Raw genomic sequence first — 13,859 nt, 5'->3', positions numbered from 1 at the left:
AGCAGCTCATCAGTCATGATTACGAATTCATCTAACACATAAATTTGAAATTGACCAGAAAAAGTAAAGAAAGTAGTTTTTTCCCTGCTAATGTGATTTATCTCCATAACCTAGCTGTAAAGTTGGGAGTGGGACTCCTATATTCTTTATATATAAATGCAAAATTCCAATTTTGTGGAACTAAATATAAGAATTTGAGAAGAGGGGATCCCTGGGTGGCGCAGCGGTTTAGCGCCTGCCTTTGGCCCAGGGCGCGATCCTGGAGACCTGGGATCGAATCCCACATCAGGCTCCCGGTGCATGGAGCCTGCTTCTCCCTCTGCCTATGTCTCTACCTCTCTCTCTCTCTCTCTGTGACTATCATAAATAAATAAAAATTAAAAAAAAAAAAGTTAAAAAAAAAAAGAATTTGAGAAGAGGATAAATCTTAGTTCATTGACAAATTTGCTATCATTTCCCTAATTATGAATCACGTTAGGCATGTGATTCTATTTGGATTTCAAGAAAACACAAAATATTTGAGTAAAAGTATCACTGCATTTATTTTCAAATGCGTAATTCTTCTACAGCGTCAACATTTTCCTCTCAAAATCGCAAAGCTTAGAACTGGATCACTTGGCCTTTTCTCTTCTTATCTCCTCCCAGTTCGAAATGCTTGCATCTCTTAATGGCCAGCATCCTCTTGGACCTGCAGTTAGGTTCAACGCATTCAAGCCTCAGCACAATCTTCTTTGTGGTTTTAGCCTTCTTCCGGAAAATTGGCTTTGTCTGCCCACCATAGCCACTCTGCTTCCGATCATAGCGCCTCTTTCCCTGGGCATAAAGGGAATCCTTGCCCTTCTTATACTGGGTCACTTTGTGAGGCTGATGCTTTCCACACTTCTTACAGAAAGTCCTTCGGGTTTTGGGAACATTGACCATCTCTGCAGTGGCGTTGTCTGCACGACGAAAACTGGTGAAACATTTAAAATTACAGTAACTGACATTAAACATTTTGAATAAAGTGCTCTAAAAATTTAAGAAAACGTTACATTTATCAGTAATGTATAAACCCACCAAGTACTCCTTTTACATAGGAGTCAATACATAAACGTAAGAGTGCACGCCTTTTGGGAATGCTTGGGGCATTAATGGATTAGATTCACTAAAAATCCGCACGAGCAGCAGCAAAGGGGCGCCCAGGAGACAGCTCCCCCTACAACCCGGGTCCTTCGGAGCTTGAGCGGTGGCGGTTACCCAGTTTCCTCTCCCGGAGACGGCCACCGTGGTGGACTCTTCCTCGCAGCCCCTTCCTCCCTGTTCTAGCTCCTGCGTATCCCGGCTCGGCTCGGGTGCGGCCAGCGCTGCGGCCGCCGCAGTTCTTCCTTCGGCAACTGCCTAGTCTGGTTTCACTTTCCCTCCGAAGCGCCGTCACCCGTCAGCAGCCCTGAAGGCTGACGTGTCCTTAGTGTCTCCGGCCCACTAGCCGCCATTCGTGAGGAGCCCCTTCCGAGGGAGACGCCAGTCCTCTAAGTACCAAGCCAAGGCGGCGGGTGGGCCCCCCCCAGACTCAGAGCACCGGAGGCTCCCGCGGAGACCCCGGCGCTCCCGCCCCAGCTTACCGGGAAACTCGGCGTCCACCCGCCTCACCTCGCTTCGCTCGCGCCTCACAGGAAAGGGAGGACCAAGCGGAAGTAGGAACTGAGCGTGAGCGACAGTGCTACGGCCCAATAGGCAGCAGGCAGCGGCGGCCTGGCGTCTCCGGACGCGCCCGGGAAGCTCCAACCAGCGGCCCCAGGGGCGGGCCGGAGGGGTGTGGGCCCGAGGGCCGCGGCGCTCGGCGGGCCAGTCGCGGGTTGTCAGAACGGTCGCCGGCGGAGTGGGGCGAGGCTGCGTCGCTGGCTCTCGGCGGCCTGGGGCCCGCGTAAGGATGAGAGAGCAGAGGACGCAGGGCCGCTGGAGGCGCAGGTAACCCCGCGGGGGTGCGGTGGGGCCGCGGCGGGGCTTCTTCCGGGACCCGTGCTGAATGGAGAGGACCGAGGCGACGCCGAGCCGCGGCTCCTAGCGGCGGGGCCGCTGCCCGAGCTGCCGCTGCCAGGCGAGGATGTGGGGAGCCTGGGCGGCTCGGGGGAACTGAGACCCTTCGGGCCCCAGGACCCCCGGGACCCGAGATGAGTTAGCTGGGGCAGCCGCGGGGGCCAGTACCGACTGCTACAGGCCCAGGCGACGGCCACCACCCGCCCGCCCCTTCTGTGCAGAAGCCGCTAGCTCCTTTTCGCGCCCGCCCGCCCGCGCTCCCGGCCCTGGAGACCATGAGGTTCCGCATCTACAAGCGGAAGGTGCTGATCCTGACGCTCGTGGTGGCCGCCTGCGGCTTCGTCCTCTGGAGCAGCAATGGGCGACAAAGGAAGAACGAGGCCCTCGCCCCGCCGCTGCTGGACGCCGAGCCCGCGCGAGGTGCGGGCGGCCGGGGCGGGGACCATTCTGCGGTGTCCGTGGGCATCCGCCGGGTCTCCAACGAGTCGGCGGCTCCTCTGGTCCCGGCGGCCCCGCAGCCCGAGGCGGACAACCTGACGCTGCGGTACAGGTCCCTGGTGTACCAGCTGAACTTTGACCAGACGCTGAGGAATGTAGATAAGGCCGGCTCCTGGGCACCCCGGGAGCTGGTGCTGGTGGTCCAGGTGCATAACCGGCCCGATTACCTCAGACTGCTGCTGGACTCACTCCGAAAAGCCCAGGGCATTGACAACGTCCTCGTCATCTTTAGCCATGACTTCTGGTCCACAGAAATCAATCAGCTGATCGCTGGGGTGGATTTCTGTCCGGTTCTGCAGGTGTTCTTTCCTTTCAGCATTCAGTTGTACCCCAACGAGTTTCCAGGCAGCGACCCCAGAGATTGCCCCAGAGACCTGGAGAAGAATGCAGCTTTGAAGATGGGATGCATCAATGCTGAGTATCCCGACTCCTTTGGCCATTATAGAGAGGCCAAGTTCTCCCAAACCAAACACCACTGGTGGTGGAAGCTGCATTTTGTATGGGAAAGGGTCAAAGTTCTTCGAGACTATGCTGGCCTCATACTTTTCCTAGAGGAGGATCACTATTTAGCCCCAGACTTTTACCATGTCTTCAAAAAGATGTGGAAGTTAAAGCAGGAAGAGTGTCCTGAGTGTGATGTTCTCTCCCTGGGGACCTATACGGCCATTCGAAGTTTCCATGGCATTGCCGACAAGGTAGATGTGAAAACTTGGAAATCCACAGAGCACAATATGGGTCTAGCCTTGACCCGGGATGCCTATCAGAAGCTGATTGAGTGCACAGACACTTTCTGTACTTATGATGATTATAACTGGGACTGGACTCTTCAATATTTAACTGTATCTTGTCTTCCAAAGTTCTGGAAAGTGCTGGTTCCTCAGGTTCCTAGGATATTTCATGCTGGAGACTGTGGTATGCATCACAAGAAAACCTGTAAACCGTCCACCCAGAGTGCCCAAATTGAGTCACTCTTAAATAGTAACAAACAGTACTTGTTTCCAGAAACTCTAATTATCAGTGAAAAGTTTGTGGCAGCCATTTCCCCACCTAGGAAAAATGGAGGGTGGGGAGATATTAGGGACCATGAACTCTGTAAAAGTTATAGAAGACTGCAGTGAAAAATCACAATTACAAAAGCAAAAGTGACAGTCTTCTATTTTTGATATTTGTCCAAACAGAATATACAATTGAATAAAAGGGTTTAGAAACTGGTTTCTGCTTTAATACGGAAAAAAAAAATTCTTGTAAAAGGTGTCCAAATATGGTAATCTTTTCCTTCGATGTCTGATTAAAATTTAAACACAAGTTTTCGAGAGTTGGGTTTTAAAGTTCAATCTGTATCTGCTAAAGGTAATCATTGTTAATTGGTAAAAGAAAAATTTTATTTAAATTGCATCTATTAATCTTTTTATCTGGAACTTTGTACACTTTTCGACTTTCAAAACTTATTTTAAGTACAGACTTTAAAAGTGTCTTAGCAGTAAAAAGTATTACAACGGAATTATTAGAGTATTAATGGAACAAAGCCCAATTTCACTCAACACGGTTACTAGGAAGGGATTACTTCACTGGTTTTATAATTCAAAAGTTATGTTTGTTAAACACCCTATCGGAAAAGACATTTTCAGTATTACAGATTCCTGTATTATTGTGTTAAGATTTGCCTGTGCTTTGGAACCTCCATAAAACACACTTTCTTTTGGAATGTATTTGATTGATAAGAAAGTTTAAACACTGTTTTCACCTCAATGTAGAAATACAGTGGGTTTTTTTTTTCCTTTAGTGCTGCCAAAATAAAATACTCATTTTTGCATAAAAAGGTTCCCAGTTATTTTGCAGAATAAATTTTGTTGACTCTTTACACCAAAATTCAGTGAAGGTATTCTAGAAGTTCTAAAGTTTACATCTTCATATGAACTATTTGTATATCATATTCATATAAACTGTGTTTGAAATAAAGAAAACCCCACTCTTGACAATGCATTCCCTTTGGAAGAAACTGGCTTTCAAATTGGCCAGGCACAGATAATGAACAATAAAAAGCTGCTGTGTAAGTGAATACAGCCTAAATTGTTTTCAAAAGCGAGAAATGATAGAAAGTTCAGTCATGCCAAAGTGAAACCTATTCTAGTGCCAATTTATTTTTAACTGAAATCATACTTTTTAAAAGGACATGGTAAATAATAAGGAACATGCTTAATATTTATTCCATATTTAATGTGGAAGTTTAATTGCTTGCATTCAATCAGAAATTACTCAGTCTAATTTCTGTGTAGCTATGACATCATTTCAGTTTAAGAATATTGTGTATTAAATGGACAATTTTGAAATTATTTCATCAAATAAGAGTCCTATTATGGTTGAGAAATGCATATGGTCGTTGTAGGTGGAACAAATAATTCTTTTGCTTTATGAGCTACCTTTATATTCCCCTCACAGCCCAATCTCGTTCCAGATTTTATAGGGGTTATAAATGTAAATCAGGATGAATTGCCAGGCTTTCTACTAACTTTTGGTGCTCTGAAAGAGCTAGTTCAAAGAACTAGAGAAATTAGTTAATTTCCAGGATGAACTTAGGCCAGAGGTTTGAATTAGTAGCTCTTTTGAATCAGAAATAGGTGCGTCAGCTCATGGCTTTGGGGTCAGCGATTAGATCAACAAAAAATTTCCTTTCTACATTTTCTTTCATGCTGCACTAAAAATTTTTGTGAGAAAAAGTCTATTTGGATTTTCTCCTGGCCTCCAATAAAAATATTAACTTAGCCACTGTTAAGATATATTATCTGCTGCCCTTTCTTAGATATTACAAAAGAAACTGATGAAAACACTGGCTTTTTTTGTCCATTTTCATGTTCTAAAATTCATAAACGTAGGGGTGTCTGGCTGGCTCAGTCGGTGGAATGTGCAACTCTTGCTCTCAGGGTTGTAAGTTCGAGCCCCATGTTTGGATGTAGAGATTCCTTAAAAGCTTTTAAAAAAATTCATAAATGTATTCTGTAAAACCAAGAAAGGTCTTAATACTGTAACTTCCAAAAACATCTTTCAAGAAGTTGAATTTTCAAAGGCATCACTATATAACTTTATTTTGTGTGTGTGACACACCTAATACAGTTGAAGCAAAAATACTAAATATTATTCATTGTATTTGTATTGTGATTGGATGATTAGTATTTGTTAGTAAAGTTCTAAGAACCTATTTCAAGCATAAATATATCCTATTTAGTGAAACATAAATGCACAGTTTTGAGATTCTACCCCCTACACACACATACTGATTTCTAATTAATTGCATTCTTGAGAATTACTTTTTGTAACAGACACAACTTAGTGAATATTTACTTTGAAACTTTATTAAAGTAATGGTAAACAAAAGAAGCCAAAAACAAACAAGCAAATATATACAAGTTGTATTAAAACTAAATGTTTAACTGTCCATTAGAAAAAATATACATCAGAGGAATCACAAAAATCCCTGTAATTAAGGAAACTTTGTATAAACTCTACATGCAAAAAAATAAGTATCTCCAGTTTCCCCATTAGAGTCAAAATTGCAAATTTTAATTTTATATTTTCTTGAATACTTCAAGATAGTAGTTAACAGGAAGATCATCTATTTTAAGTCTAAAAAATTTTTACTCATAACTTTTAAGCTCTAAAATTATATAGAATTAATCCAAGTCATATAGCAAAGAATTATGAAAACTGAATGCACATTGAGTCACATGATCTTTAATAAACTGCACACTACCGTCCTGTGTATTGATTTCTCTTATGTTACTGAGACCAGGTAAATTGTGCACTGTAGTTTTGTTTAGTAATGAAGATCGGTCATCTCCATTTAATTCCTTCTCTTCTGTTATTACTGGTTCTTTTAAATCATCTTTTTCCTCATTTGGGTAAACAAGACTTTTTTCTTTTATAAATTCAGGTTCCATTTTTGACTCAGGTTGCTGAGACTTTCCAAATACCATGTGAGAAACATCAAGAGATCCTTGTTGCAAGCATACAACCGAACCACAACTGTCTGTTTCTAGTACTTTATCTGCTATAGATGAATCAGAATCAGTTGTTGAGGTGGCAGGATGTTCTCTATTTTCAGTTAGATGACTTCCTTCATTGACTTTTTCATCCTTTTCATGAAGCTGCTCAGAGTTACTACATTCTTGCAACTATGTCAAGAGAAACAACAAATTAAGAATCTTTGAAAAAAATAAATTGTAGTACTCCCTCGAAATGGTTTTTTTTTTGTTTTGTTTTTTTTAAGTTGTGAGGTGCTTGAGTGGCTCAGTGGGTTAAGCATCTGCCTTCGGCTCAGGTCATGATCCCAGGGTCCTGGGACTGAGCCCCATGTTGGGCTCCTTCCCCAGTGAGGAGCTTGTGTCTCCCTCTCCTTCTGCCCTGCCCCCTGCTCGTATATGCTCACTCTCGCTCTCTGTCTCGCTCGCTCTCTCTGTCTCTCGTAAATAAATAAGTAAACTCTTTAAGAAAAAAAAGTTGTTAGGGAACAATGCTTGCAGATCTGCAGATAGGCTCCCAGGCTTCCCCCTCAAAGTCCTCTTCCAGATGCTGCCAGTTCTTTTTTAACAATACAGACAGTGCAAACCTGGCACTAATTCTTGATTAATTCCTTTCAATGACTTCTTATCTCCTTCAGAATAAAATAATCCTGGCCTATAAACCCTTTAGTATTCACTCTTATAAAGACATTCTTGAATTTCTTAAATTTTCTTAAATTTCTGTAATTCTCCAGAGCCACTCTCCTCCCCAATTCATATATATAAGTCAATTGTGCTAGTTAGTAAATAATTTCTGTGTCCAATACTGAAGACTAAAAATAACCAAACTTAAGGTTCAACTAGAAAGAATGAGCAAACTGAATCATATAGCTCCTTCCCATGGTTTGAGAGTCAAAAAGACTTGTCTCTAGAGTAGGACTCCAATTTCCCAAATGTTAGTTTCCCTGTTCCTCAGTGGAAAGTTATTTCCGGATTTAATGAGATATTTGTGAAAATGAACCACAACATTTTGGCACATAATAAAATACATGCAAAAAAGGTCTTTACTCGGGATCCCTGGGTGGCGCAGTGGTTTGGCGCTTGCCTTTGGCCCAGGGCACGATCCTGGAGACCCGGGATCGAATCCCACATCAGGCTCCCGGTGCATGGAGCCTGCTTCTCCCTCTGCCTCTCTCTCTCTCTCTCTCTCTCTCTCTCTCTGTGTCTATCATAAATAAATAAAAATTTAAAAAAAAAAAAAAAACGTGAATTTAAAAAAAAAAAAAAAGAAAAAAAGGTCTTTACTCCTCTTGTCTTCCCAGCCATTCTGTACGTTTTTTTCATTTTTAATATATTTTATTTTATTTTTTTAAATTTTTTTTTAAATTTATTTATGATAGTCACAGAGAGAGAGAGAGGCAGAGACACAGGCAGAGGGAGAAGCAGGCTCCATGCAGGGAGCCTGACGTGGGATTCGATCCTGGGTCTCCAGGATCTCGCCCTGGGCCAAAGGCAGGCACCAAACCGCTGCGCCACCCAGGGATCCCCTCATTTTTAATATATTTTAAAAAGATTTTATTTACTTATTCATGAGAGACACAGAGAGTTAGAGACATAGGCAGAGGGAGAACCAGTCTCCCCAGCAAGGAGTCTGATATGGGACTTGATCCTGGGATCCCAGGATCACGCCCTGAGGCAAAGACAGACGCTCAACCACTGAGCCACCCAGGTGTCCCCATTCTGAACATTTAATTTCACTGAGCCACCCAGGTGTCCCCATTCTGAACATTTAATTTAAAGTTATGCTATCAAGAAATCAAAAATTTTCTGTCAGGCTTTAACCTTGTCCTAAATCACTACAAAGGCCACCAAATCCTTACCTTAGCATGAATATGAATCTTACTTTCAGTAACCTCAAGAACTTCAATTAATGGTGGGGTTAAAGTCATTGGCTGATCAAGTGGAGGGCTCGGGACCTTTTCAAGAACCTCATCGACATTTTCTTCATTGACAAATAGCCTTTCCTAAAATAAAAAGAGACAAAATATTCTGCTTTATAGGTCATTCTTGACACAGTTGATCTAAAAACAGCTCATACAAGTTCATACTTCAGGATTATACTTTGAAAATATTTAATGTTATTCTGATGCTGTCTTGGCAGAAGAAAACTGTATTGTACAGAGCAGTAATAATAGCAATAGTATATACATACAGAAGAGCCTAAAAGAAAAAAGTCTTAGTTCCTTCTGTTAAGTCTTTGTTAACAATCTGAGATAATCGTACTTACAAATGGTATTTTCCTCTCCTTTTTTTCTCTTAATATTTTATTAGAAGAATAACATCATCTCTAGAGCTATAAATACAGCTGCAGATATAAAATGTAATTTAATTTTAGAATACTTCCTAATGAGATAGCTAATAAATATATAGGACAGAATTCATTCAAATCTTGTGACCAGTTTGCCTTTTAGTTCTTAGCCAGTCAAGAGCCAAATATACTATTTAAGAGATGTATATTCTATTTTTACACATTGAGATAATCCATTGTGACACTAGCATATAGCTATTTATAAGAATGAGGCAGATTTCAAAAAAAAAAAAAAAAAAAAAAAGAATGAGGCAGATTTCAAGAGGATGACATGGAAAGATTTCCAAACTATAATTAGGAAACGCATAAATCACTTTCGCCAGATTCCCAAACACAAACCAACTTGTGCATATTCATGTCAAGTGAATATAGGTATATAGTTAGGATGTTGAAGGGATAACCATATTTAAAATTCATAAAATCAGTTTAATGTTGCCCAAAATAAAAGTACTTCCATAAAAATAAATTACCAAATAGTTCATCATTTAGTCCAAATAGGAGGGCAAAATCAGAAAGAGACAAGTTTAAGGTTCTCTTACATTAAACAGTATTTAAACTTAAGAACACCTACTGTGAACGCTGGGTACAGAAAAATCTTACATTTGGAGTAATTTCCTCGCTATTACTTTAAAGTCCAGAACAACTGTATTAGAGAAATATCCCCCAATTAAATCATTTCTAAGGTTCCTGCCTCTGGAAAAGACACATTAACTGCACAAAAATAACCAAATACTTTGGTTTTTAGTTAGCCCAAGGAAAAATGATGTTTATAATAGAAATGGTTATGATTAAAACAAAGTATTTGCATAAAGTTGCCTATCCTGATGACTGATTTTACTCTTACAGGATTCTGAATTTAGTGGTCCTAAAGCTCTAGGAAAATTTCCAGTGAATATTTAGGACTTTATAAATCTATTTTTTTGTTGTTGTTTTATAAATATTTTGTACTTGTTTATGTGTAAAGTAACAATTCTGACCTTGACAGTCACAAATCAGTCTCTTTAAAATTATTTTCATATAATGCATATAATCATTATATATGTCTATCCACCCGTTACTCTTGTGATTTTTTTAAAATTTTACTTTAATATTTAGATCCTACCGTGAAATATAAAGACAAATAACTGATTATTATGGTCCCATCAGCCTTACCAAATGTGATGATTAATGAAGTAATTATAAACCTATTTCAGGTATCAAAGATAGAAAACACATTTGCCCTAATCCCATTTTGGTCTAGTTTCTTTGGTAAAATAAGGTTAGTCTTCTAGAAAATCAAATTAAAATAATAGCCTTTAGGTATTCTTTCAATTGCTTATCCATAAAACTTTCTTCCCAGTTTTTAAGTTACTTTTACATTTATTAAAACAATTACAGGGGCACCTGGCTGGCTCAGTCCAAGGAACATGCAATTCGATCTCCCATAGTGAGTTTGAATCCCATGACGGGGAGAAGGGTAGAGATTACTCAAACTTTAGAAATTAATAGATAAATAAAACAATTCTAGAAAATGACTGCCCTTTCCTAAATTTCCCCCTTCTCATAATATAAACAGATAATCAACTTCATATTCTCACAAAGTATCTTACTTCACCCTGGCTATTTATTTACCATTTGGGAGAGTTTCAAATTAATCACTTCTCACAGAACATACCCCTCATAAAGTGGAACTTATTATCAAGTATCTAAGAAAATCACAGGAAGGAGTGAAAATTTCTTGCAAGTTAAAGCCCAAGGCTAAAAACTTAATTCTCAACATATATATATAATCTGTGCAACTAGTTTCATTTCTGGGAACTTAACCCTTGAATCTGTTAAAAGCTAAAAAAAAAAAAAAATTACATGTAACACTGATACATATCTCAATGAAAACCACCAATTGTTAATTTATGAGTTTTAAAAAGTTTCTTAGAACTTAAAATTCACAAAGTTTTAAAAAAAATTATCAAGAGGGGTGCCTGAGTGGCTCAGCAGGTTGAGGCACTGACTCTTGATTTCTGCTCATGTCCAGGTGTCTAGTCCTGGGGTGAGCTCAGCTTAGGCTCCTGCTCAGCAGGGGACGTCTGCTTCTCTCTCTCTCCCTCTGCCCCCCTCCCTTTAAAAAAATTTTTTTAAAGATTTTATTTATTTATTCATGAGAAACACACACAGAGAGAGAGAGGCAGAGACACAGGCAGAGGGAGAAGCAGGCTCCATGCAGGGAGCCCGATGTGGGACTCGATCCCGGGACTGGATTCCGGGACTCCAGGATCACGCCCTGCGCCGAAGGCTGGCGTTAAACCGCTAAGCCACCCAGGATCCCCTGCACCATCACCCCCTTTGCATCAATCAATCAATCAATTCTTTTGAAAAAGTCCATAGTACTGGAGTACTGAATCTGAAATTCAAGAACTCCAATGACCTAAAAAGTATAGTAGCAACTAAAATAGAACACACTATTCATGCAAATTATGTCCTAAGTAAACTAGGTAATGCTCAGCCCTAAGTTCTGGAGTACCTGCCCACAGAGATGTAGCTGATCTTGATGTTAACGTTAACAAGTATGTATACAGTTGATCTTTCAACAACAGAGGGTTTAGGGGAACCGACCCCCACAGTTGAAAAATCCACCTACTACTTCTGACTCCTCCAAAGCTTAACGACTAATAGCCTACTGTTGACTGGATGCCTCACCTATAACAGTCCATTAACGCATATTTTGTATGTTGTATCATATACTGTATTCTTATGTGTAGAGAAAAAAATGTTTTTAAGAAAATCATGAGAAAATACATTTATAGTATTGTCCTGTATTTATCAAAAAGTTCTGCTTATTTAGTGGATCCAGGCAGTTCCAACCTGTGTTGTTCCAGGGTCGATTATAAGAGCAAATTTTAAAAGGGGGGTGGAATCTTTAAACATAAAGAGTCTAGAAAGAACTGTTACCTCCAAAGAATCCTTGTTTAAACCATAATACCACTCTCTCCAAGGTCCATGGCACTCTGGAGATTTGGCCAGTTCTATCACCGCATTGCTTGGAGAAATACTAGCCACAGGTTCTCTGGTACTCAATTTATTCTCCGGAGCGAATTGCAAAAAGAAGGAATAATAAACTAAGTCTTGGGTGGAGAAGCATAATTTGTACCGGCAGGGGCTCACATCCCCTTGAAGACTTTGCGGCTGGATCCGAGGCACTTGAATTAGCAGGGTCAGGAATTCTTCATCCTGATTACACTGCAAAGGAGGACACAGAGGTTCCCCGCCGCGGGTCCCAGGACCACCCATGGCTCGGTCCGAGGGCTCCCGGGCCGCGTCCTCCCCGATCGCGCGCGTCTCGGCCCTGAGAGCTCCACGCGCGCTGCCCCTTCCTGCAGACCCCCTGTCACGGTTCCCGGACGCGGTCCGAGGGGAGCCTCCTCCACCGTCCCCGGGGGAGTCTCCTGCTACGGAAGGCGGCTCCTCCTCGATGCCCGCCGTCCGCCCCGCTGGCTCGTCCCAGTCCCGCTCCTCGGGCTCGGAGACGGGCCCCTCCGCAGCGGCGTCCGCGGCCCCCGGAGGCCTGCAGTCGCGGCCACAGCTGCCGGCACCAGCCCCCGCCCCCGCCGGGCCCACCGCCCCCTCGCGAGCGGAAGCGCACGCCGAGCCGTCAGTTCCGGCCGCGCAGACGGCCTCTTCCGGCGCTGCGGCTGGCTCCGGGCGCGCGGCGGGGAGCGCCACGGGGAGCGTGACCACCAGCTGTCGCCGGGCCTTGTTGAACTGCGCCCTGCCGCGGCTGTCGTCCACCGGGTACGGCAGCGACAGCCGCAGCCGGTAGTCCGGCTTCCTGGAGTCGAGGCACAGCCGCTTTCCCGTCACCTCGAGCGCCGCCTGCTCGGCCGAGCGCAACAGCGGCAGCTCGATGGTGACCACCAGCTCCCGGGGCACCGGGCTGGGGGCCGAGTCCCGGCAGCAGCGGTAATCCTGGAGGTCCACGTGGTGGCGCTGCACCACGCTGTAGCGAGGCTCCGTGGGGGCGGGGTGCAGGACCGCCTCCGGCGGGGAGGGCGCCCGGGGCCGGGGGACCTCTGAGCTCCCGGCCACCGCCGGGCTCCGGTAGGGGTAGGGGAAATCGGGGAGAGGGCTCTCCGGCTCCCCCTCGGGCCGGGCCGGGACGCCCCCGGGGAGGGGCGTGCGCAGCACGGCGGCCTCCGGAGTCCCCTTGTACTTGATCTTCAGGGTCTTGGCATTCCTGCAGTCCAGCTTCACCCCGAACTGCTTCTCGACGGCGTCCAGGGCCGTGGCGTCCAGCATCTGGCGGAAGCGCTCGTGGCGCCGGGCCAGCGCGAGCGCATTGGGGTGGAAGACGACGTCGTAGACCATGTAGCGGGTGCCTCGGCCCCCCGCGTACTCGCGGCAGGGGGCCAGGCTGTAGGGCAGGGACCACTGGCTGCCGGCCGCCGCGCCGCTGGGGCCCGGTCGGCCGCTGGGCGCGCCCACCAGCGCGTTGCTACACACGTTCACGAAGCAGCGCCCGGCGCCGTCGAGGCTGGTGCGCAGGACGTGACCCGGCTGCGGGTGCACGAACCGAACGTCCACTCCGCGTTCACGCTCCAGCGCGGTGATCTCCGCCTCGTAGCGCCGCCGGTTCTCCGGGTCCGTGAGCTCCTCGGCGTACTCGGTGAACATTCGCCGGAACTCGGGGTCCTGGAAGGCCGAGGTGAGCCGCTGGACCTCCTCTCCGCTCAGGTCCAAGTCCTCCAGCGGCGACGAGGCTGCCGCCTTGGCCATGCCGCGCCCGGGCCGGGGGGAGAGCGACCCGAGACCAGCTGGATGGGACGCGTCGTGGAGGCGCTGCTCTGCGAGAGTGGGGCGGCCGAGTTCCGTAACCGCCGGCGAGAGCAGCGAGCTTAGGGCAGCGCGTGGGCGTTGCCATAGTGACACCGCCAGCAGCAGGGAGGAGGGGCTGGAATTGGAGAGGGATGGTGAAGTGCCACAATAGCCTCCGAGTTTCCTCAAATCAACCA

General features: G+C 44.8%; 3 protein-coding genes across 4 annotated transcripts; 1 reads left to right on the top strand and 2 right to left on the bottom strand.

Moving 5' to 3' along the window:
- Positions 1 to 517: 517 nt before the first annotated feature.
- RPL36AL (ribosomal protein L36a like) lies at positions 518 to 1,705 on the bottom strand. 2 transcript variants are annotated; one of them, XM_041758806.1, is made up of 2 exons: positions 1,602 to 1,705; positions 518 to 952 (listed from the first exon to the last, which is right to left on the bottom strand). In XM_041758806.1, exon 2 carries the CDS (start codon positions 919 to 921, stop codon positions 601 to 603), a length of 321 nt encoding a protein of 106 aa, XP_041614740.1. In that variant the 5' UTR covers positions 922 to 952; positions 1,602 to 1,705; the 3' UTR covers positions 518 to 600. The 2 variants fall into 2 exon arrangements, with proteins under 2 accessions (XP_041614740.1, XP_041614741.1); XM_041758807.1 differs by lacking the exon at positions 1,602 to 1,705 and adding an exon at positions 1,057 to 1,078.
- Positions 1,706 to 1,801: 96 nt separating this feature from the next.
- MGAT2 (alpha-1,6-mannosyl-glycoprotein 2-beta-N-acetylglucosaminyltransferase) lies at positions 1,802 to 5,276 on the top strand. The gene is made up of 2 exons (XM_041758805.1): positions 1,802 to 1,947; positions 2,238 to 5,276. The coding sequence occupies exon 2, from the start codon at positions 2,292 to 2,294 to the stop codon at positions 3,630 to 3,632; it is 1,341 nt and encodes a 446-aa protein (XP_041614739.1). The 5' UTR covers positions 1,802 to 1,947; positions 2,238 to 2,291; the 3' UTR covers positions 3,633 to 5,276.
- A 572-nt stretch (positions 5,277 to 5,848) lies between these two features.
- Positions 5,849 to 13,638, bottom strand: DNAAF2 (dynein axonemal assembly factor 2). Its single transcript, XM_041758804.1, has 3 exons — positions 11,803 to 13,638; positions 8,390 to 8,533; positions 5,849 to 6,683 (listed from the first exon to the last, which is right to left on the bottom strand). The coding sequence occupies exons 1-3, from the start codon at positions 13,621 to 13,623 to the stop codon at positions 6,183 to 6,185; spliced, it is 2,466 nt and encodes an 821-aa protein (XP_041614738.1). The 5' UTR covers positions 13,624 to 13,638; the 3' UTR covers positions 5,849 to 6,182.
- Between the last annotated feature and the right edge of the window lie 221 nt (positions 13,639 to 13,859).

Source organism: Vulpes lagopus, chromosome 6, assembly GCF_018345385.1.
Source record: "Vulpes lagopus strain Blue_001 chromosome 6, ASM1834538v1, whole genome shotgun sequence".
Classification (NCBI taxonomy): Eukaryota; Metazoa; Chordata; class Mammalia; order Carnivora; family Canidae; genus Vulpes; species Vulpes lagopus.
The sequence above is the reverse complement of the archived record's forward strand: the minus strand, read 5'-3'. Positions and strand labels throughout refer to the sequence as shown.

Bases quoted from the DNA above. Each gene is read 5' to 3' on its own strand.
- MGAT2 (XM_041758805.1), top strand. From the start codon at position 2,292: ATGAGGTTCCGCATCTACAAGCGGAAGGTGCTGATCCTGACGCTCGTG.
- DNAAF2 (XM_041758804.1), bottom strand. From the start codon at position 13,623: ATGGCCAAGGCGGCAGCCTCGTCGCCGCTGGAGGACTTGGACCTGAGC. The intron at 8,534-11,802 runs GTAACAGTTCTT...TTTTTATTTTAG, and splicing joins TAAACAAGGATTCTTTGGAG to GAAAGGCTATTTGTCAATGA. The intron at 6,684-8,389 runs GTAAGGATTTGG...CTCTTGACATAG, and splicing joins AGATTCATATTCATGCTAAG to TTGCAAGAATGTAGTAACTC.
- RPL36AL (XM_041758806.1), bottom strand. From the start codon at position 921: ATGGTCAATGTTCCCAAAACCCGAAGGACTTTCTGTAAGAAGTGTGGA.